The sequence below is a fragment of the Nanorana parkeri genome, unplaced genomic scaffold (genome assembly GCF_000935625.1).
Source record: "Nanorana parkeri isolate BGI_ZX_2015 unplaced genomic scaffold, ASM93562v1 scaffold1260, whole genome shotgun sequence".
Classification (NCBI taxonomy): Eukaryota; Metazoa; Chordata; class Amphibia; order Anura; family Dicroglossidae; genus Nanorana; species Nanorana parkeri.
In genome coordinates, this window is record NW_017307528.1 from 156,518 (window position 1) to 178,739 (window position 22,222).

At 43.4% G+C, this 22,222-nt stretch overlaps 1 protein-coding gene across 1 annotated transcript in view; it reads left to right on the forward strand.

Annotated features, from left to right (window-relative positions):
• The window catches only part of DGKZ (diacylglycerol kinase zeta), a 79,850-nt gene that overhangs the window by 53,801 nt on the left and 3,827 nt on the right, over positions 1-22,222 (forward strand). The window contains exons 23-31 of the mRNA XM_018568900.1: positions 2,361-2,405; positions 4,819-4,888; positions 5,492-5,532; positions 6,497-6,768; positions 14,559-14,590; positions 14,854-14,897; positions 16,235-16,355; positions 17,394-17,430; positions 20,085-20,184. Of these exons, the coding sequence (XP_018424402.1) occupies positions 2,361-2,405; positions 4,819-4,888; positions 5,492-5,532; positions 6,497-6,768; positions 14,559-14,590; positions 14,854-14,897; positions 16,235-16,355; positions 17,394-17,430; positions 20,085-20,184 (762 nt within the window). The remainder of the gene's footprint in view (positions 1-2,360; positions 2,406-4,818; positions 4,889-5,491; positions 5,533-6,496; positions 6,769-14,558; positions 14,591-14,853; positions 14,898-16,234; positions 16,356-17,393; positions 17,431-20,084; positions 20,185-22,222) is intronic.

Genomic DNA, 22,222 nt, shown 5'->3' on the forward strand with positions numbered 1-22,222 from the left:
ACAACAGGTCTAAGAGATATTGAATTCATCTGTGTGTGCGCCGATGACCTGTTGAGACTAGTCTTGTACTGAACAGGACGTTCAGGGAAGCCGAGCTGAGAGAGTTGGAGCTGTTTGGAAACATGACAACTAAGTGCTTAGCCAAAAATGTAAAGAAATACTTTTTGCTGAGCAAGGTATATTGGTTTGATCTGGATTCATTACTGAAAAAACTTTGAGAGTTGAATACTACTTAATGTAAGGCCCCCCTCCTTCTGCCTACTTATTGGACAATGAAGAGGAAGCAATACAGTCATGAGATCACATTTGTGCTCTCTTATCCTTTAAGCACATTCAGTGTTAGGCTGACAAGCATCGGCAATGTAATACCAGATCTGATTGTCGCAGAGTGCTCTCCTTCCATGGTCTCGGGAATGCTGCTCTGCAGGGGAGTGAAGGAAGACCATGAGCCTGATTCCAGTACACATATTAGCTGTATATAATAATTTCTATTGAAGATATTACTACATTAAATGATGCACTTTGCACGCCGTCCTTGTTACACTCAGGTAGACCAAGTGCAAATGTTTATAATAAAGTTTGCAGAAAAAACGGCCCTGTTGTGTGTGGCCATCCGATCGCTGCTCCGTGTGCTCACACTGACTGCTCGAGGAGCTGCCATATCGAACGCCACTTTCCTTTGTCTTCCTGCAGACATGTCACTCCGGAGCACAGCGGGGACACACTGACATCATGGAAATAGTTTGTATTGCAGATTATTCCAGACTGAGCTGTTTTATATGGCAGCATCCCAAAACCGCCACTTTATTCCTTCCATCAACCTCTTCTCCCCCCCCTCTCCTGAGCGTTGAGGTCATTTCTGATGGATTTCAATTTATTTAACTTGGCGCACAATCCCGAACGCTCAACGGGGAACCGGCAGTGGTGATGCCGGAAATACAGCCCAACCAACACTTTGCCCAAGAAAAAAATCTTCGCTTTCATTGCAAACACCTTTTTTTTCTCTCTTCCTAGAAAGCAAAAAATCGTATCAAACCTATCATCCACTAGCGGAGCTCCAGGCAGGTCTAAAACGGCCCCAAGTTCAGCTATATACATGTAAAATCAGAAAATGTATTCTGGAATACAGCTAGCATAGCCACATCAAATCTGTCTTTATAGCATCTTCCTCCAAGTGTAAAAACTCCAGCTCTCAGCCAATCAGACTCTGTTGCAGGGGTAGGCAAACTGTGCTTGTTGGGAAGCTACATGCCCTTCATGCATCTGCCTCTGGGAGTTATGCTTGTGGCTGTCAGAGTCTTGCAATGCCTTATGGGATTTGTAGTTGCACCACTGCTGGAGGACTGGAGTTTGACTACCTACCCCCTGATACCCCAGCTTACACAATACATCATAGTCCAACATGTTTTCAGGCACTGGGTGCTGGAGGGGGCGGAGTTTAGGCAGATTACAGGAGGAAGTGAATACAGACAGTACCTCATGTCTCATTACAGCTCAGTGAGCAGGCAGGTGACACAGGAAGCTGCATAGGTCCTATTGTGAATAATGGTGGCACTCTCTGCCTCCAAAGATTTCATGGAGTGTGTAGATCACAAGAGTGGCCGAACAAAATTGCAGGTGAAATCGTTCCAGTATATGTTTTTGTACCCGTGTTTATTTGCCTTGAGTTGCACTTTAAAGAAAACCTTAGGCAGATTTAAAGTGGACCTTTACCCACTTTCATTATATGAATGATATGAAATCATCTCACATTCATTAGTTAAACTTATTTTTCTTTTACTTACCATTGCCATTTTTCCACTTCCTGGTCCTCTTGGACATTAGTAATATAATCTGTGCTCAAGCGTTGCATCCTGGGAAGGTTACATCAGCAGAGCATTGCTGAGAAATCTCATCTGTAATCTCATGAGATCTCAGGGAAAGGCATTTTCCTCCCCTGAGATGATGTGCATGGTCACATGTCCTAGTCACATGTGCCAGAGTTCCAGGAAGTAAAGGGAGATGGATTAATCTGTCCTTACTAAAAATGGCCAATGTGGGAAGACTGGGGAGGAAAAGAGAAGCAAGGTATGTAAAGAATACAGAGCAGACAATTATCTAGAAGTATGGGATTGTAGATTGTCATTACTAAACATTTCTAAAGGTGTGTTTGTTGTCATTTCAAAGATATGGGTACAATTCCTCATTAGGAATACTATCCATTTGTTCAACATATGTATCCAATCAACCGACTACTAAAAGTATTCTGTTGCTGATACTGATTGCACTTGCTGCTAAAATAAAAAGGTGGAACGCAGAGGTGGTGTATGGGTGTGAAAGCTGTCAGATATTGGGGATATGACATGACTCTTTTTCCCCAGGACTTTCCTGCGTACCCCACAATATTGCAGCGTCTCGATCTGAAGGTGTGTCCAGAACCATCTACAGAAATGTGTGTCGTTCCTTTTGTGCTTCGTGCAACATATGTGCTAGTGACTTGTGTGCTTCCTTCTGTGAAAAGTACTTGCAGCGTGTATGCTGTCCCTGCTCATGCACCCCATCTTATCATGGCTCAGGTTTCCGTTTTTGTGACATCCCAGTGAAATCCTGCATTGGGAGAACTGCAAAGACTTGTAGAAATATTGCCTTTGGCAACTAACCGACCTCCCTTTCATGTCACTAGTGCAGCATGGCCGTGAAGGCGAGAATATGGGTTGCTGTGATGTTGCGATAGGTGGCTCATTCATTCAGAAAATATCTATGGCAACACCGCTTACACCAGCCAGGCTGATTTCAGATAAGGGCTCAGACTTGACACACTCTCACACAGAGGTTATTGAGCAAGGGCCTGTAAACTACAGCCTAGCCCCTCACCGTGAGCAAATAGGAAGAGTCTAAAGTGAGCCTGTGCTTGGCCCATACAGGATGACAGGGTTACTTTAATGCGTCAGCGGCATATACCTTGTCTTTATTCCCACCGTTCGGCTCCTCCACGGGGATTGAGGACTAGCAGCCATGTACAAGCTTTGTTACTCCGGTTTGAGCTTACAGAGGGCTGAGGACTCTTCCCACCATATGTCAGCACTGGGCCAATCACCAAGCACCAGCACTGTCACATGATCCCCCCTGTACCTGGAAGGACCGGGTATATTCTTTACTTTCAGCCACTGGAAGGAGCAGACGGGAGTAAAGGCAATGGTATGCATGTGCTGCCCTCTTGGGCAAGGGGGACAGGAAAGCACACCTGTGGCTTTGTATGGGCAAAGCAGAGGTTTGTTTTTAAGGGTAAGACTGGCCAAATATGAATGGACAATTTTGTGGCAATCTCAACCAGCTATTGTTCACAGCAAGCCAATGGATGAAGACAACTTACCAGCTACAGTTTATCTCAAAGGGAATGATACAAACCATTGGTGGTAGGTTGCCTTGAGACAATTGTGTTTGCAATCAAAAGCTGGTTGAAATTTCTACAGAGTGTATGGCAAGTATAATAGTACATTTCCCCCAAAGCCATATTCCTCCCCCTTCACCCTCCACATCCAACGTGCCTATACAGGATCTTCTACAGATATCCCACTGTTGTCATTGCAACAGCCTGGAGGGAGCAGCAGTGGTGGTCAGTCTTCTTGATGTGGGGGGGCTTCATGTACAACCCCTGACATCATCAGAGTGCCACCCATAATATTTACTGGAGACTCAGTGACAGGCACAGCAGAATATGGTTAAAGACCTTCGGTATGGTACAAGACATGGTCAGAGACTGCAAGCATGGTACAAGACATGGCCGGAGATTACAGTCTTGCTACAAGAGATGGAAACTGGGGATATGCTTCAGGAGGCAGACTAGAGACCCATTACAGAGACTGCAACGACTACTATAACAGGGCAATAAGGAAAAACACAGATTAGTGTCTGTATGTGCCCTGGGAACTGCAGAAAAGGTGCTAAAGGGCCCCGGGGTTTTACAGCCTGCAGTGTCTTGAGTCACCTCACAATACCTGAGCATGCTCCAGGGGTAAGCAACCTCAGCACTCCAGCTGTTGTGGAGGCATTGAGTCCCATGAGGCATTGCAAGAGTTTAAAAGCCAGAGGCATGACTCCCAGCAGCAGGAAGAGATTTGTAGTTTCATCACAGCTGGAAAGCTTTGGTTGCCTACCCCTGCTCTATGCCCAGGTGTATAGAATGTTTGTCTACAGCTAAAGATGAAGATATTCATTATTCTCTATGGCCAGGCCTGGTATACACCTGCATCAGGAGGCTGCAGGCTATAAATGGTGCCTAGCCAGGCCACAAGAGTGGCGTGAGTTTTATCCCTCTATGCCAGGGCTAGACAAACTTCAGCTCTCCAGCTGCGGTTAAACTACAAATCGCACCATACATTTGCCACCAGAAGTCATGCCTGTAGCTGCAAGAGTCTTGCCATGCCTAATTTGTAGTTTCACCACAGCTGGAGGGCTAAAGTTTGGGTACCCCTGCTCTATGCATTGCCTGACATTGGATGGACATGAGGAGCTGAGTGATGAGGATAAAGGCTTTGGGATAAATGTACTGCTGTCCATTAACTCTTTCCTAGAGAAACCTTTTATATAAACCGGCCTGCTTGTTCTTAGTAACCAAATAGTGGGGTGTACTCAAACAATAAGCGCCCCTTTTATGCTCCCTCTGCACAGCTCTTGTCTTGTAAAGTTAGCTTTAGAAAGTCAGTAATGTTCTGTGCCGTATTAGTGATCTTTTTATGTTTGTGCTTTTCTTGCCGTGTTCGGTATTGTGCGCTGACATTTTAGACTTCCCCAGCAAATTCCAAACTTGACTAATGCCATTTCTTTCTGTTTGCTCAGGAGGATGGAACAAGCAAACCTCAGATTGTGTCATCACAAAAACTCTCCCCAAAATGGTGCTTCTTGGATTGTGAGTATTAAAGTGCACCTGTCTAAGTGTGAAAATATGATGTAGCCCGCCAGCTTCAATGTATTTGGATCAAGTTTTGTAAATGAGACTGTGCGCTGCATACAGAAAAATAAGATCCGGTATCTTAAAGCTGAACTGCGTGGAAGATTTTTTTTTAAAACTACGCTTGTAGTGGGGCTCCTCCTACGCTACCAGGGCTACATGCTAGTTTTGCCTAAGCTACCAGGAAAAGCATTTTTACTTGCTTAAGGGCCCATTCACTTGAGAGGTTCCCTACTCTAAACAAACCTAGCGGGAAAACGTTTTGTCTGGAGTATCACTTTAATATTAACCCAAAGTGATGCTTCCACTTGCCACCAGTCCATAGTCAGCATATTTGTTTTTCTGCAACATTCTGTGATTTATTAAAGTGTCTGTGCTGCGTTATAGCAACCAGCTAGAATCTCCCTTTTAGTGTTCTGGTGTAGGCCGGAATATGAAAGCTAGTGTGTAATTAGTTGCCGTTGATAAATGGGGTGCTATTATATGTAAAACCTCCGATTGTTTCCTGCGTGTAATGATTTGTAATGCTTCTAAAGAAACGTTCACCTTCCTCTGTTGCAGCCACCACTGCAGACCGCTTCTATAGGATTGATAGAGCACAGGTAAGATATTTAATGCCTAAATCTTTCAGTGGTGCAAAAGAATGCCTCATTTTCTATAGAACCGTAATATAGGATTGCAATATTTTTAAGCGCTGTGCGCACCGCGGCAGACTGACTGCATATGGGCGATGTTGTGAAGGTGGTTATTCTACTGCAATGATATATGGAGTGTGATTGTGGATACAAATTCAGTTTGGAGGGCCAGTTTCTCTCTAGTCAGTTTAAATGAGACCTTGCGCTATTCCCCATGACAATACCTTTTGGGATTTTATCCAATCTGTTGTTGGTTGGGGCGGCTCTACCCTCCACTTGTCCCCTTTGGGCTGCGTTGATGGTGCGTGTGTCCGGTGTTGTCCAATTGTATGGATCTTCTGGTTTATGTGTCTAAAAATCAGAGTACCTCCTTCCCTTCTTGAAATAACATATGGTGAAACTTGTCAAAGATCTGGGTCACCCCCTTGGAGGAATCATAATCTTTAAGTGTTAATGTTGTTCATGAAAATCCACCTAATCTGTGACATCTATAGCTTTTCTCCTGAACTATGGGGGAGACCTGGGAGGTTACTTATTATGCCATATAAGTTATAAAAACAAACACTGTGAATCATGTATTTCCCGATGTAGCTGTTTCTGCAATCTTTTAATGCCTTTTAGATTTTGTAAAAACAGTAAAATATTGAATCTTACAATTGTGTGGTTTAGTGCCTTCCAAAAACCCACTACCGTTTGGTGTGTGTGATATTATATATAATGGGGTTTGGCACTGTTTGGCTGAGTTACCACTGATGCATTGAGCTATAGAAATATAAAATGGGATTGAACTTTGCTACTTTACACATAACATGTACAGCAACATATTTGGTTTACGTGTTTCAGTTTAGATGCATTTTAAGAGTGTGGAAATGGAAGTTCTTGGTACAATGTTTATCTGACCATCTTATCACCTTTCCCTGTTCTTTCCTAGGAGCACCTGAACTTCGTCCTGGAAATCTGCCAGGATGAGTTGTATGTTCTGGACCCAGAGCTGATTATTACCCAGTCTGTAGGCACTTCCCCAGCAATGCCCAACACCAGAGACCAGCCTACCAATTCCAACCCACACTTCCAGTTCCCCTTACTTCCGCCATCTTCTCCTCCCGACTCTCCTCTTACAGAGCCTCACAATGGATCCCCACATTTTGGCAGGACGTGTAGCAACAGCTCTGGAACCAGACCAGGAGACGCATGCAGGCAGAGGTACTTGTCAGGGAGTATTATTGTCATGTATTGTGACTTGTTCATGTGGTAGGATCAGTGCAGTGCGATGGCTAGTTGGCATCCATTACATACTCAGATAGCATTATGTTGCAAACAAGTTTCATTAAGTTGGCACATTTTGTATTTTTCCTTCTGTAAGATCATTGCTCTGATCAGGACATTTCCTTTTAGTATTATTCTTTGTACACTTAAAAGGAACTTGTCCTGACTTTTTCAGTCTATTAAAACAAACGGTACCTACCAGCACCTCCACTGTAACATTACAGTGACATTAAACCCTCAGATTTAACATAAAACAATACTGTAATGTGCGCCTTACTGTAATCCATGGTTGTTTCCCTTCTCTTTGCTGCTCTTCCTTTTAAATCCTCATGTCTTCTCATGCTTGGGGAGAACTTCCCTTTGCAGCTGAGTGCCTCTTGCTGTAGTGCTGGCTCAGGTTGCAAATCTACACACAGACACCATGTATCCATTTCAGAGACAAGGCAGTCTGCTGCAAAACAGAAGTTCGAGAACAGATACAGATTTAAAAGGAAGAGCAGCAAAGAGAAGGGAATCAAACATGGATTACAGTAAGGCACACATTACACTATTGTTTTATGTTAAAAAATCTGAGGGTTCAATGTCACTTTAACTTTACCTGTGATATACACCTCGGACCAGCCCTCTGTCTTCCTATTGACCAGTATTAGCACTTCAGTTTCCAGTACCAGCCCATACATTGGAGTGTGGGATGGTTCTCCACAGCAGCACAGAATTGGATCTGGTAAATAAGCATGCTTACTCCTATTCTTTCCTCATAACCAGAAAAGCATGAAGCAGATGCATTGCCTTAAGTATATTGCCAGCAGCCATTTCTTCTTGGTGCCTAAACTCCAGGTTTTAACAGTGGACCCACACCCCCGTGTCCTGACCTTACTTTACTGCAGTTAAAGCAATATAGCTTGGTCAAGGACAGCTCCAGCCTGTGATTGGGTATTGAAAGGAACAGCAAGACACATCAGCTACACTCGGTGCTCTTTTATTTTAGTCTGAACGCTCATCCTGCTGGAATCCCTTAGAATTTAACCATAGGAGCTTCTGTAGCCAGCAGTCCCCACCCAGAGAAGTAGGACCCTCGAATGGACATGCCAAATTGCCATGCCAGGGCACTCAGTAGAACCAAGCTACAATGCTTCACAGGACTTGTAGTTTCATCACAGCTGGAGTGCTGAGGTTGTCTATCCCCGTTCTAGGGGGAAAAAAAGATTGCTGTGTACATACCGAGCATGTCTGCACAAGAATACAAATCAGCGGGTACATACTCCAACCTTGCTGAACCCCTGAGCCTTCTAATGTGCACCTAGCTCCAAATTTCAAGTGCCCTTCCAAGCACACGTATGCGGGTTTTAGCACCACCATGGACAATTGCTGCAACTTGCATTCAATTAAACCGACAGTATATAACACAGCGCCAGCGGCTTGAGTCCAGGAAAGGAGACAGTCTGCAGTGATCGTGATACAAGAAGCAAACGAGGCAGCTCTCACTAGGTTTTAGGGAAACCTCAGCACTGCAAAACAAAACACAGAGAGCGCCTCCATCGCATAAAAACTTTTTATTAAAACAAGTGCAATGATACTCACAAAGGTCGAGTTAAAACAGGCATGAAATGATCTGAACACGAGGGACTTACGAGGGACAGGCATGAAATGATCTGAACACGAGGGACTTAGCCAGCCGGCTGTTCGTCCTCCCTGATGGTTTACGCGTTTTTGAGGTCACGCCTCCTTCGTCAGAACCAATGAAGAAGGTGTGACTTCAGAAACGCGTAATCCATCAGGGAGGACGAACAGCCGGCTGGCTAAGTCCCTCGTGTTCAGATCATTTCATGCCTGTCCCTCGTAAGTCCCTCGTGTTCAGATCATTTCATGCCTGTTTTAACTCAACCTTTGTGAGTATCATTGCACTTGTTTTAATTTGTTTTAATAAAAAGTTTTTACGCGATGGAGGTGCTCTCTGTGTTTTGTTTTGCATTCAATTAAATTCAGGGCAGACAAAGCAAAGTGATACAAATTCTTTTATTTTCTATACTTTTCTGCCCAACGTGTTCACTGCTGCATACAGCCAGATCTACATCTGCTTTCAGTTTAGCTCTAAGTGCACCAGACTGGATGCCTGCATAGCCTCAAAATCAATTATAAAATAATGCTGAAGACGTAAGGCAGCAAGCACACCAACGCATGTGAAAATCAATTACATGTATAGGATTATTCAATTCAACTGGCATAAGTGTGCCCATTTGGTCACAGGGGAAATCAAACAGTGGAACACAATCGTCAAATGTTGTTTTAAGGTTCACTGGGAAAGAAAGATTGCCATTTAAATGAGGACATCATAGACCATTCATCCAAAGGACACCAGTAGGAGAGGGAGGAGGTGCTGACAGGTGGGAGGGGACTGACATCAAGGAAAATGCTGACAGGTAGGAGGGGAATGTGGACAGGAGGGAGGGGGAAAGATAGGAAGGAGGAGACTGCTGACCGGTTGGGTGGACTGATGGCAGAGAGGAAACAGCTGACAGGTGAATAGGGACTGGACAGTTGGAAGGAGACATGGCTAGGGGAGGAGATTGCTGACAAGTAGGAGGAGACTGATGAGAGGACAGAGACTGCTGACAGTTGGGAGGGGACTGATGGGAGGGAAACAACTGCTGACAAGTGGGAGGGGACTGGCAGGGGGGAGGAGTCTACCCACCTACCATTGTAGCAGTGTTACAAGCTGCACTCTGTACTGCCGGTAGAAACTTCCATTGGCAGGAAGTTTGTGGTGCTAGTCTGAGATGCACACAGGCGGTAGTGAAGTTGGCAGGAAAATTAGTAGGGTTGATGAGATGGCAGAAGGTGGCACATCTCAAAGATATGTTTTCAGACTGATCAGAGGTCTACCTATAGATTGTCTGATCACAAAACAAGGGCGCAAACAATATGTATAAACTGTCCTGCTAAAGTATATGCACAAGTGACCACTTACAGACCTGCAGATATAGAAAACTCATTGGGGGGAATTTATCAGAACTGGAGCAGAAAAAATCTGAAGCAGTTGTGCATGGCAACCAATCAGCTTCTGTCTTCAGTTTGTTCAGTTATGATTTTAAAATGAATGAGAGAAGCTGATTGGTTGCTATGCACAACTGCTCCAGTTCTGATAAATTCCCCCCATTGTCTTCCACTACTATGATGTGAACAGCCTCCTTCCCAAATATGGGAAGTAGTTGAATGTGCTTAAATTTGGAGGTTTACCCCCTGTTGTGCCACTAAGGAAGCCACTACCAGCTGCCACTAGAGGGAGCTCTTTGAAGATAGGCTGCTCACTTAAAGTGGACCTTTACTCCCTTTGACTAAAAATCACATCCACATGCAGCTCTGCATGCTGATATGAAATCATCTTTCATTCATTAGTTAACCATTTTTATTGTACTTGCAATTTCTTTTTTTCCACTTCCTGGTCCCCAGTGATGTAATGTGCCTAAACGTTGCATCCTGGGAAGGTGAAATCAGCAGAGCATTGCTGGGAAGTCTCATCTGTAATCACACGAGATCTCAGGAAAAGGCATTTTCTTCCCTGAGATGCTATGCATGGTCACATGTCCTAGTCACATGTGCCAGAGTTCCGGGAAGTAAAGGGAAATCTAGTAACCTGCTCTTAGTAAAAATGGCCGCTGTGAGAAGACTGGGGAGGAAAAGAGAAATAATGTATGCAAAGAATACAAAGCCGGCAATTATCTAGAAGTATGTGTTTATAGATTGTCATTACGAAACATTTCTAAAGGTGGGTTTGTTGTCATTTCAAAGATATGGGGAAAATTCCTCTTTAAGTCCCTGTTCTCACCTAGGTGTTTTTTTCACTCAAAGATTTCATTTCTATGACCATTTTTATGTCCCATTCATTTATATGGCCTCTGTTCATACCTGAGCATTTTGTTGCAAAGCGAAAAATGCCTGTCACTGGAAAAAGTACATGAGCTACTCTTGGGCAGATTACAGCGCCCCTTGTCCCAATGGAAATTGCCTGGAGCACGCTTGTGTTGCAAGTTTTTCAGGCATCAACCCCTCCTCTCAAATCAAAGAAGGAACGGGCAACGAAAACACGCAAATAAACGCGTGAAAATGCTGTCGCCTAGGTGTGAATGGTGTCTTAGTCCAAAACAAAGCTTCAGTCCACCTCTCAATGTATCCCCCCTTTAGTGGTAACAGGGAATATAACAGCAAGGCAGGATGCACACACCAACTGGGGGGCTGCAGGCCACAGTGTAAGAAACACGCTAGTCTTCATTTTTGTTTTCAGCCTGCAGAAACTGACTTCTGAATGATCTGCACTGAATGCACAGATATTCTTTACAACAAAATAGACTTGTGCCTATTAGGAAAATAAAAATGTACAATGCCACAAATAGCCGATTGTGAAGAATAGCACATTATGGGCCTTTTTAAATGAGACCACTTTCCCTCACCAGCAATGCAATTTTATAATATGGTTTGTGGGCCTCCTAATCCCAGTCTTCAAGTTTGTGGCATGTAAATAATACAGAAGGATTTACAAGTGGAGAGATTTAATGATACGGTTTTGCATGCTTACATGTGCAACCGGCATCTGGTCCTAATAGAAATGTATAAACAAAGCAAATCATCCTTCATACTTATTACACAAACCGATCTATAAAACGCTGGGGGCGGCTGGCCGTATTATCGCTGTGGCCTGGTGCGGATGGGTAATAGACATCTTCTAATCCTGACTGTCTTAGTCACCCTGGCTGGATTCTGCACCGAAAAATAAAAACTAAACCTTCTGTGTTTACATGAGGTTCTTTAGAATAAATACAAAAAAACTTTCTAAAGGTCAATTCAACAGAAAACTGAGATTGCACATTTTTGGTAGATGCTGGGAAAGTAAACAACTGATCGGTTTCATGTACTGTATGTCAGTGGTGGTCAACTTTTTTGATATAGGGACATCAAGTTTAGCCCCTGACATCACCAAAGGGCCACACATCATATTCAGTGAATGTAATGCTGCACAAAGCAGATATATTACAGTAGATAGTCAAAGACAAAAGGAGTGCTTCAAGAGATGGTCAGATACTTTAGGAATCCTGCAAAAGAGATGGCCAGAGACTACAGGAATGCTGTGAGAGATGGCCAGAGACTACAGGCATTCTGCAAGAGATGGCCAGAGACTACAGGGATGCTGTAAGAGATGGCCAGAGACTACAGGGATGCTGTAAGAGATGGCCAGAGACTACAGGGATGCTGTAAGAGGTGGTCAGAGACTACAGGAATGCTGCAAGAGATGGCCAGAGACTACAGGAATGCTGCAAGAGATGGCCAGAGACTACAGGAATGCTGCAAGAGATGGCCAGAGACTACAGGAATGCTGCAAGAGATGGCCAGAGACTACGGGAATGCTGCAAGAGGTGGTGAGAGACTACAGGAATGCTGCAAGAGGTGGCCAGAGACTACAGGAATGCTGTGAGGGATGGCCAGAGACTACAGGAATTCTGCCAGTGATGGCCAGAGACTACAGGCATTCTGCAAGACTACAGGAATGCTGCAAGAGATGGCCAGAGACTACAGGAATGCTGCAAGAGATGGCCAGAGACTACGGGAATGCTGCAAGAGGTGGTCAGAGACTACAGGAATGCTGCAAGAGGTGGCCAGAGACTACAGGAATGCTGCAAGAAGTGGTCAGAGACTACAGGAGTTCTACAAGAGGTGGTCAGAGACCACAGGAATGCTGCAAGAGATGGGCAGAGATTACAGGAGTGCTACAAGAGGTGGTCAGAGACTTTAGGAATGGTACAAGTGATGGCCAGAGACTACAGGAATGCTGCAAGAGATGGTCAGAGACTACAGGAATGCTTTAAGGGATGGTCAAAGACTACAAGAGTGCTAAAAGAAATGGTCAGAGACTACAGGAATGATACTAGAGATGGCCCAAGACGAGATGCATTTGTGTTCCATACAACCCTTATTACTTGTGCCACATTCAATATTTCTCTTAGCAAATTCCATAATAAAATATCAGAGAGAAAAAAGAAGTGCCAAAGAAACCCTTAGGCTGCAGGTTGGGCACCAGGCTCTATTTGATCAAACGTTTATGGACACCATCACCCCTGTAACTGGTTTCATCTGTTCACAGTGATAATTCTACAGCATGCATAGACATTTTTTTCCAGTGCATTCCAACAAATGTGGTGGGCTTCAATTCGTTGCCGAGGTGCGTTGGGATGCCAAAATGATTGGTTCTGCAGTGCACCAATGCACCCACAGTGCATTGCCATGCATTGCTGTAATGTGCTCATTTTACCATATTACCGCAATGCGCAGGTGTGCTCAGGCCCTCAGACTTCCAAGAAATCTGGAGGCTGTTTTAACTGCAAGGAAGGGCCAAGTCCATATTAATGCCCATGGTTTTGGATGTTTATCAAGCTCACATAGATGTGATGGTCATGTGTCCAAAATCTCTGGTGGTACGATCTCTAAGTTCCTGGCTCTGCACCCCTTAGGTGTGCCAAACTTCTGTGGAGAGGCTACTGCTTGAACACAGAGAGCAAGGGTCCTTCTCTACAGCATAGAGTACATCCCAAGCACATAGAGGATCTTAGCCCAAAACACCCTTATTGACGTCTAAGCATTGGGCTCAAACAAACAGCAATGTTTCGGGACCATGCACGACCCCTTCATCAGTTGCGGTTTGTTTGACCACAATGCTTAGACGTCAATAAAGGCGTTTTGGGCTAAGAGCCTTGGTGTGCTGGTGACATACTCTGTGGATGGTGCAACTGTAATCCAAGACAGTCATTTCAGCACCCAAACTCTCAAGGGACTTACTGGTCAGAAGTGAGGCGGGACACCAATAGAATGTCTCTATAGCATGTTGGCAGGTGACAGGCTTTCCTACTCAGGGTGTGGCTGCTTGCTAAAGAAAACAGACTGGAGGACACCTTTTGTTTAGATGCAACTGAAATGTTTTTAGCTGATTTCAACTGAAAGTTCTAATGGGCTTTAATGCAAACCTCTAACACAAATGCAGGGCGGTCTTACATTAAAAGTGTAGAAACACAAAGCATAAAAGTATGTGTTTAGATCCCGAATAAAGTTCAAAATCCAGTGTACCCATCGCACTCCTGACTGAATAATTCCTTTAGAGTCGAGTGGGTGCCAAAGTGACTGCAGATGCCTCTGCAATCCAATATAAGTGTATGAATACAGTCACTCGCACTCCAATAGAATTTCAAGTCAAAAACGGTTTATTGACTCGATTGATATCACATCATATAGCGACGTTTCAGAACAACATCGGTTCCTCCTTCTTCTTTTGTCTGAAGAAGGAACCGCTGTTGTTCTGAAACGTTGCTATATGATGTGATAGCAATCGAGTCGATAAACCGCTTTTGACTTGAAATTCTTTCGGAGTGCGAGTGACTTTATACATACACTTATCTTAGATCCCGAATAAGGTACTTGTAAAATTAATAATGCAGGTCAGTCACATGATCAGTGTCAAGGCACGTCTGCCTGTGGAGCGTGTTGTCCTCCAAGGTCATTCAACATAGGCCATGTGACAGTGCCTTGACACTGGTCATGTGACTGGCCTCCAGGAGGTTCCTGAATTCCTGTTACAGGTACATTTTTCATCACATTTGCACTTTTTTATAAATAAGATCTGCTACATTTTAAAATAAATCTGCAATATTTGTGTAGTTGAATTTTTACTCTCTTTCTTTTTAAAGGTCAGAAAATGACATCTCAGATTATCAGCCAGGTAAGCATGAAAAAAGCGGTTTATCAGTTGCTTTTGTATGTGAGTGATAGGTACAAGGTGTGGTTATTAGGGGCCATTCCCAAAACTATTATTGTCATAGGGATGACTATGCCGTTTTACTCTCATATACTCCAGCTTCTCTGTATCTATACTGGGCAAAGGGCGCGTTTCTTTCCTATCGCAATCAAAGGGGAGGGGGGGGGGCTTTTTAAGGGTTGATGTTTACTTTGTGCATGTTCAATTTCTCATTTGTTTTTTACTAGATGAAGCTTTATTGGACGCTGCAAAAAGTGATGATTTTCAGAAGGTGAGCAGTGCTTTTGACATTATAGGCTTAATTCACAAAGCTTTAATACAAGTATAAGGTTATTTGCTATGTGATTGCAACTCTTAGATCTCTTTGGATTCAGATGAAAATAACTCACATTTTAGAAAATAAGGATTCTCTTGGTGGCTTGTTGGCTCTTTGAAATGAGCATTTGATAAGATCGACCACACCAAGTTGATTCTGTGTTCCTGATTGAGTGGGCTGAGTTGCTATATGTGGGAAAGCGTTGGTCAAGTCATCAAATATTTCAGTTTTGGTTGCATGCTGGCAGTTAAAGTATAACCTTGGGCAAAACAAATAAAAAATCACATACGATGCAGTTTGTCAATAACATTAACATGGTAGTTTTTGTTTTTCTTTAACAAACTCTTGCTATAACTGCTTAAAACATGACAGCTGGAGTTAGGTTAGTATGGTGCACTGTACCAGGTCAGCAAGTGCCTCTTGGGTCTTTCACCATCGGGCATCCGTTTCCCTGATTTGCAAGGCTGGCACCTGGTCTTCAAAAGTGATGAGGTTGGGCTTGGAGTGAACCCAGTTCACCTGGATTGACGCAATCAGTTGCCGGGAGGCACATTTCCTGCCACACAGCTATACATGATAAAGGGCCGAGGAATACCCCCACCGCAATTGCCGACACCGATTGGGTCGGGAGGAGAAAGTGGCAAATAGAGTTTTGAGCAGGCCTGGGTCAACTCAGGCGAACTGGGTTGGTGCCAAGCCTAATCTTCTTTCTAGTTCTACCAAATGTTCATGCATCTGCTAATTCCAGTTTTTGGCGTTAGGACCTTCTGGCAGCTTTTTGCCTTTGCAAGTTGTCCAATTTTATTCACTATTTTTTTTCTTTGAGTTTTGTTCACTATGTTACCCACCAATAAGTTGTACTACTTTTGGACACCCCAGTTGTCTCTGAATATCCTATGTCGCTTAATTAACTATTAAGAAAGTAGGTTATTTGACTTACCATAAAATCCTTTTCTTGAAGTTCATTAAGGGATACAGTCCCTCGACACGGTCTTATGTGCCTCTCTTCTATTGCTTTGCCTCAAAACTAAGACATGCTGGCAGTGGAAGTATCACATGAATTGTACCAAGGCATTGGTCAATATGCCTTTGCTGATGAGGAGCATCCTGAGGGACTAATGTCAGGTGTCTGAGCAAACCATTTTTAAGTGTATGTAGTAACATATTGTGCACAAGTTAGCAATAGTAGCTCCCATTCCTCAATCATCACATGTTGCATTGAAGCGTGATAAATTTACAGAACTTGTTTTTTATCTTTTTTAACCTCCCTCCCCGTGCTGTATCACCCTCAGTTCCGGGAAGCTCATCGTGCTGGGGGCGAATTGGCTCAACGAGACACAGATGGCTGGACACTATTACATCATGCTGTGAATGTTGGGAGTAAGGAGATTGTCAAGTACCTCATTGAGCACGGTAAGCATTTGCAGAGTCATTATTATTAATGAAATAAATTCTGCTTAAGCTCACCACACACATTAGAAATCTGATTGTACAATCTCTTTTAGATCTACCAACAACTATGTAGTGCAAGGGCCTGACTAAATACAAACTTAAGCGAGCCATACACTTTTAGACCCGTGGGGCTGAACAAGAGAAATCATTTGACTTCCTCCCCATCTAAACAGCGTGAATGAAGGAATCTCCCCTGTCCAGCAGCCAGCAGGACCCAAAGCTACTATATACCTGAACAATTATGGCTTCTAATAGGCTCTGAGACCTTTAACCCTTTGTTAGGACAGACAGTGTGCACATCTAGTTTACAATTGATAATCAGATCTGCCAGCACAATACTGACAGGGTTGATTATGGTATCCATACCTCCCCAGCCCCCCCCCTTTACATTACATTTTTTACAATTAACAGCAGTTCAAGGAATGCCTAGGTGTAAACGGGACCCCGCTGCTCGACAGGCAGTAGAAAGTATCCACATCACACATGCCGTGACGTGGACACCCGAAGGAGGACCCGACCAGAAGTAAACAAAGGGAGAGAAAACTCACATGTTACAGGAAGATCACGGGGCTGTGGTTTTTGGGAAGTAAAATGGGCATTTAGATTGTTTTTGTTTTTTTACTGCCAGCTCTCAGGTAGAGGGGGGTAGTTTTTCCTGAAAATGGCCTATAAAACATTCTTAAGATGGGTATACACTGGTAGATGTTAGCAGGAATCGTCATACACAAACATCTCATAAGAACATTGGATTATGACATCAGAGGCTTGCTGAATGTCGTTCAAAATTTCATTTGATTTTAGAATAAATTAATTTTCCTGCGCCACCATCACAGCAAGTTAACCCCATTAACTAAGTCCAAAAACAAAATTTTTGCAAACTGAATTCTAACCACGCATACCCATCTTTACTTTTTGCTGCTCGTCTCATTCATGATAACATTCGCCTTTCACACTCATGTATTTTAATTTTTTTTGACTTGCTGTTGTTTTTTTTTCCAGCTTCGTCTGAAATCCTGGATGTTGCAGAGCTCAAGAAGTAAGTTGGACTGAGCGGCTGCCAAGAATTACTCCGTGGGCTGTTTGCTGAGTCATGAATGTTAAAGAGACATTAATGTCAAAAAAGGCTTAAAGGAGGATTTTTTATTCTTAAAGCAATGAAAGTTAATTGCCTCTAAAAGGGTAGTTTCTGTGACATCATCATCGCTTTTGAGGTTTTCACCTCTAGGTATACATCAGTCGTGGAACATCTGCTGCCAGCACAATGGAAGAATTACGTTGTTAAAATGCAGCCAATCAGTTCGATCCTCCCAAAGCCAGTATTTTTTGTTTTTTTTAGCTGATTGCGAAGCATATAATCACCTAATACATTCTTAAAGCTGAACTCCAGGCAGCTCCTCTGGATGACGTGTTTCAACCACTCGGGTCTTTATCAAAGCCATTGTGAGCAAGCTAAAGGTCCTATTAAACCGCACATCCCCCGCATGGTACCACCTCCTGCTGTGTGAACAAACTAATTAAACATACTCAAACATAGTAACTAGTGTTCAAATGGGCAGCCAGAAGGGGAACTAGTGTATTCCTAATAACCCCTTGAAGATATGCTTGTTAAAACACAGGGAGCAAATGAAATAATCTCAAAATACTTATCTCACTATATAAAAAATACTAAATAAATAATATCAAAGGTATAAAATAGGATTTTTTTTGTAATCACCGTAAAATCCCTTTCTTTGCATTCATTGAAGGACACAGCAGAATCTCAGACTGTAAAGTTATGGTGCCACTTTCAGGAGTAGGACATTAGGCACAACAAAAGCACAGCATAGGGGCGGCTCCTGGCCTTGGACAAACCCCCGGCCCCCCCATCTGCTAGAGTTAACTCAGTTATTCACAAGCAGTACATAGAGCAATATCTGCTGACAGACACAAAAATCAGAAGGGAGGGTGCCATGTCATTCAAGGGGATTTTACAGCGAGTACAAAGAAAAATCCTATTTTCTCTTCCATTTATTGAAGCACACAGTGGAAATCTTGAATCTCAGACTGCAGAGACGTGCCAAAGCATTGTCTACTGAGGGGTGGGAACTAACCAACTCTCCCAAAGCAGAAACAGTACAGAGTTGTAAGATTAACAAAGTTAATAATTGTAATTTTCGCTAGCTGTGAACAGATATGGAACCTCCACTGAAAGGAAGTGTCCCAAAACTTAGACACGTAAAAAAGCCAGTTTTAACCAGACAAAGTGCCAGGAAGCCCAGCAGCCCCCTTGAAAAAGGAAACTAATGGAGGCAGTGGCAGTGAGGCAAGTTCACTGAGCAGAAACTACAACTAGACAGGGACACAAGAACATAGAATAATGGAGGGCAAGGGTGCACACTCCCTAACACCATACAAGCCATCAAGTGGTTCTATAGCCGCCCGAACACACGTACGACAGCCATCGCTGGCTGCAGCAGCCATGATCTTGATAAAACCACAAGGTTGCCGACATTTCTTTACGTATTGCCACCCTGAAGTGGTTACCTAATTATTAATTAATACAGAACTGTATTAATTTGTGCATTTTATACCTCATGTAGTTCAGCTTTAATATCTTGGAACACTTATTTTTTTATGTCAAGCTCGGTGAGACTTCAAAGTGGTCGTGAAGTATGGCAGGAATGTTAGTGTTGAAGCCCCAAAGCAATAAAAAGCAAGCGGATGACCCCTGATTTTGCCTAAACATTTCGGCAGCCTAGCCATGATAATAGTTGTGTCTCTACGTTTCTGGCAAACTAATTACATTTTTAATTGCATAAACAAAAGAAAACTCCACTTGGCTGCATTAGGCAGGCACTGGTGGAGCAAAATCAATTTAGAGTTTCTTAGCATCCAGTCACAAAGCGCCAGTGATGTTTTGTGAAGAGGTGCAAGTCACTTGCTCCCCCATATCAGAAACTACGGGGTATTTTTTCCTTGCCTAGGCTACCAGAGTGGTGAGGGAATAAATGAACAATAATTACACCATACAGTCAAAGTTTCAGGACACCTAACTAGCACATCTACACTTATTGAATAAAAGCCTACAAAGGATTGGGTTCAGGCATTTCCAGGTAGGGGTACTGTAAATTCTAGAGCATATGAAGACATTTGTACTTTTAACCTTGTGGCAACAGTTTTGGGAAGGCCCTTTTCAGTTCGAGAAAGACTGTGCACAAAGCCGGGTCCATAAATACATGATTTGATGAATTTAGTGTGGAGGAACTCAAGTGACCCACACAGATCCCTGACCTCAACCTTACTGAATGCCATTGAGACAGGTCTTCTCGCCCAGCATCATTACCCGACCTCACAAATGCTCTTCTGGCCGAATGAACACAAATTCCAAAAGACAGGAACCAAAATGTTGTGGAAAGCCTTCTCAGAAGAGTGGAGGCTGTTATAGTATCAAAGGGGGAGAGGGGGGCAATAATGGTTTTTCTAAGGGGAAGTCCAACAAGCTCATATAGGTGTGATGTTCAGGTGTCTCTGAACCTTTGACCATATAATGTATAAGCAACTGTGAGGTTGCTTAAAGTTTCCATAGACAGAGGGAGTCTTGCTTTAAAATGTTACGGGCAGGATTACATTGTGCTTTGAAAAGCATTGTGGCAGGCTTGGATTGTAAACGCTCCGATTGTCTTCTTCCTAACCTTTCTTTCTGTGTTTCAGTGGCGAGACTGTTTTGCACCTTGCGGCATCCTTACGTCAGCGGACCATCTGTCATTATATAGTGGAGGCCGGAGCATCGCTAATGAAAACAGACTTACAGGTAAGCTGGGGGGTGTATGGTGTGCAGACATGCAGACATGCATGTGTGGCTGTACTGAGGAATTTGGAGGGCAGAGAAGGAAGCTGAAGCACAGAATCCGGTCAGCTTAGCAGGCTTCTAGCCTTGAAGAGGTTAATTTTCACTCTTTGTACAGCTGAATTCCCAGTACATTTATCACAGTATGCATATGTCGGGAGACAGTTATAAGAAAAATGAAAATTGAGACATTTTTGAATTCTCCTAATAATACGGTTTTGCATTTCACTTTTCTTATAAAATAATGACAATATACAGTTGTGGGTTACAACATAACATGTACTTTGGAGGAAACATATATGCAAACCCAGGAGCTGTCTCATTCCCAAACGGCTCCAGATTTAATTATTTTCCCTTTTTTCAATTTTTTTTTTTTCCCAGATCTCTACTTTTATAGTTCACATTTATAAGGGTTAGTCCACCCAAAAGTGATATTTAGTTAGGTGGGGAGCCTAATTGGCTGAGGCAGTTCCCCAGTGTCTTAAGTCTTGAATAGTCCAACGGCTAGATCCTGCCATCATTTCTGACTGTTTCTGTCCACTTGGGAGTCCTGGGTGTAGTATCTCCTGTTACATTTTCCGTAATATAAAATTCATTTTTAAAAAATCAGCAGGGAGAGTAGGAGCTCCTTATTATGAAAAGAACAGACATGCAGACCCTGGAACTTAGCACAGAGATCTCACCATGTGTCCCTCGAGACAACCAGTCTTCCTCAGTGAAGCAGCAGATTCACATTTTTGACATATCTTTTATAATGGTGTACACATTCAGGACTTGTATGCATGCTTCTTTTATGTCACTTACTTAGTAGTGAAGTCAGGAACATAGCCCACAAGCCTGCCCCTTTAAGTCAGCATTGCCAGCTCCCATATTTGTCTCCTCGCCATCTCATTTTAGAGCTGGCCATACATTACATACATTTTGGCTGAACACTGCTGAATCATCGAAAAATTAATCCGTGGGTGACTCTGTTAAACCCTTACACCCTCTGCCCTCCACAAAATTGTACTTTTTCAGTTGACTTCTGTCAAAGGAGCCAGTCCGAAGATTTTCAGCCAAACAGTGACTACATCCAGTCAGATATAGGCACTTTTTGGGCATTGAGCAGCGGCTTTCTGAATACAATAGCTGCAAATGAACTAGTTTAAGAGGCATTGGGGTTTCTGTGCTCACTCAACTCATCCAGATGCAGGAAAGTTTGAAATAAGTCATTGGCACTGACAAGGCAGCTCCCAAACAAGAAAAGCCTCCCTTGTAAGGTAACAAGAAGTGACTCCATGTGCAGAAATAAAGGGTGCCAAACTAAAAGGTAGAAGAGTCCAAAAGTACATTAAAGGAGAACTATGAGGTGAGTGCTTTTCACTCACCTCATAGTTCTAGCCGACATGTGACAATGACACTGTCACAGGTCGGCTCAGTAGATCGGGAGGTGAGCGAACACATACCGGCGTTCGCTCACCTCTCGATCCTGTCCATCCATACTGCACCCTGTTTGTTGTTGTAGGTCGCTGCACACCAACACAGTGGCATCCTGTAAGCTATAACAGCCAATTACAATTTAGTTTCAAATTTAGAGAAGTAAGACTCTCTTAAGTACCATGGGTTGACACATGGGCCTCATGTTTGGATGTAGGTTACCCGTATCATCTAATTAGCCTGTCCCCTTTCACATTGTTAGTGCAAATTGGTAAAACAGAAAGGAGAAGCTAAATTGTTGTTCTAGGGAACACAGGCCGTTCTTTTTTTAGGCATTTTTCAGTACTCTGAGACAAAGGGCTCATAGGTGTGATGGGTCTTGCGTTCACACATTGGGGCCCATTGTGGTAATGAGTCCAGCTGTACCCCTGCCTTGCTTCTGACCCCCCCCTCCTGTGGATACTGCCCCTACCAGTGACAGCTGCTGGTACAGAGGTGATTGGTAGGGGTTGAGGCAGGCTGGGAAGGGGGGTGTGAGAGAACGGGAAGTGTTGGGAGAAAGGAAAAGACAGAAGCAGAGGCATTC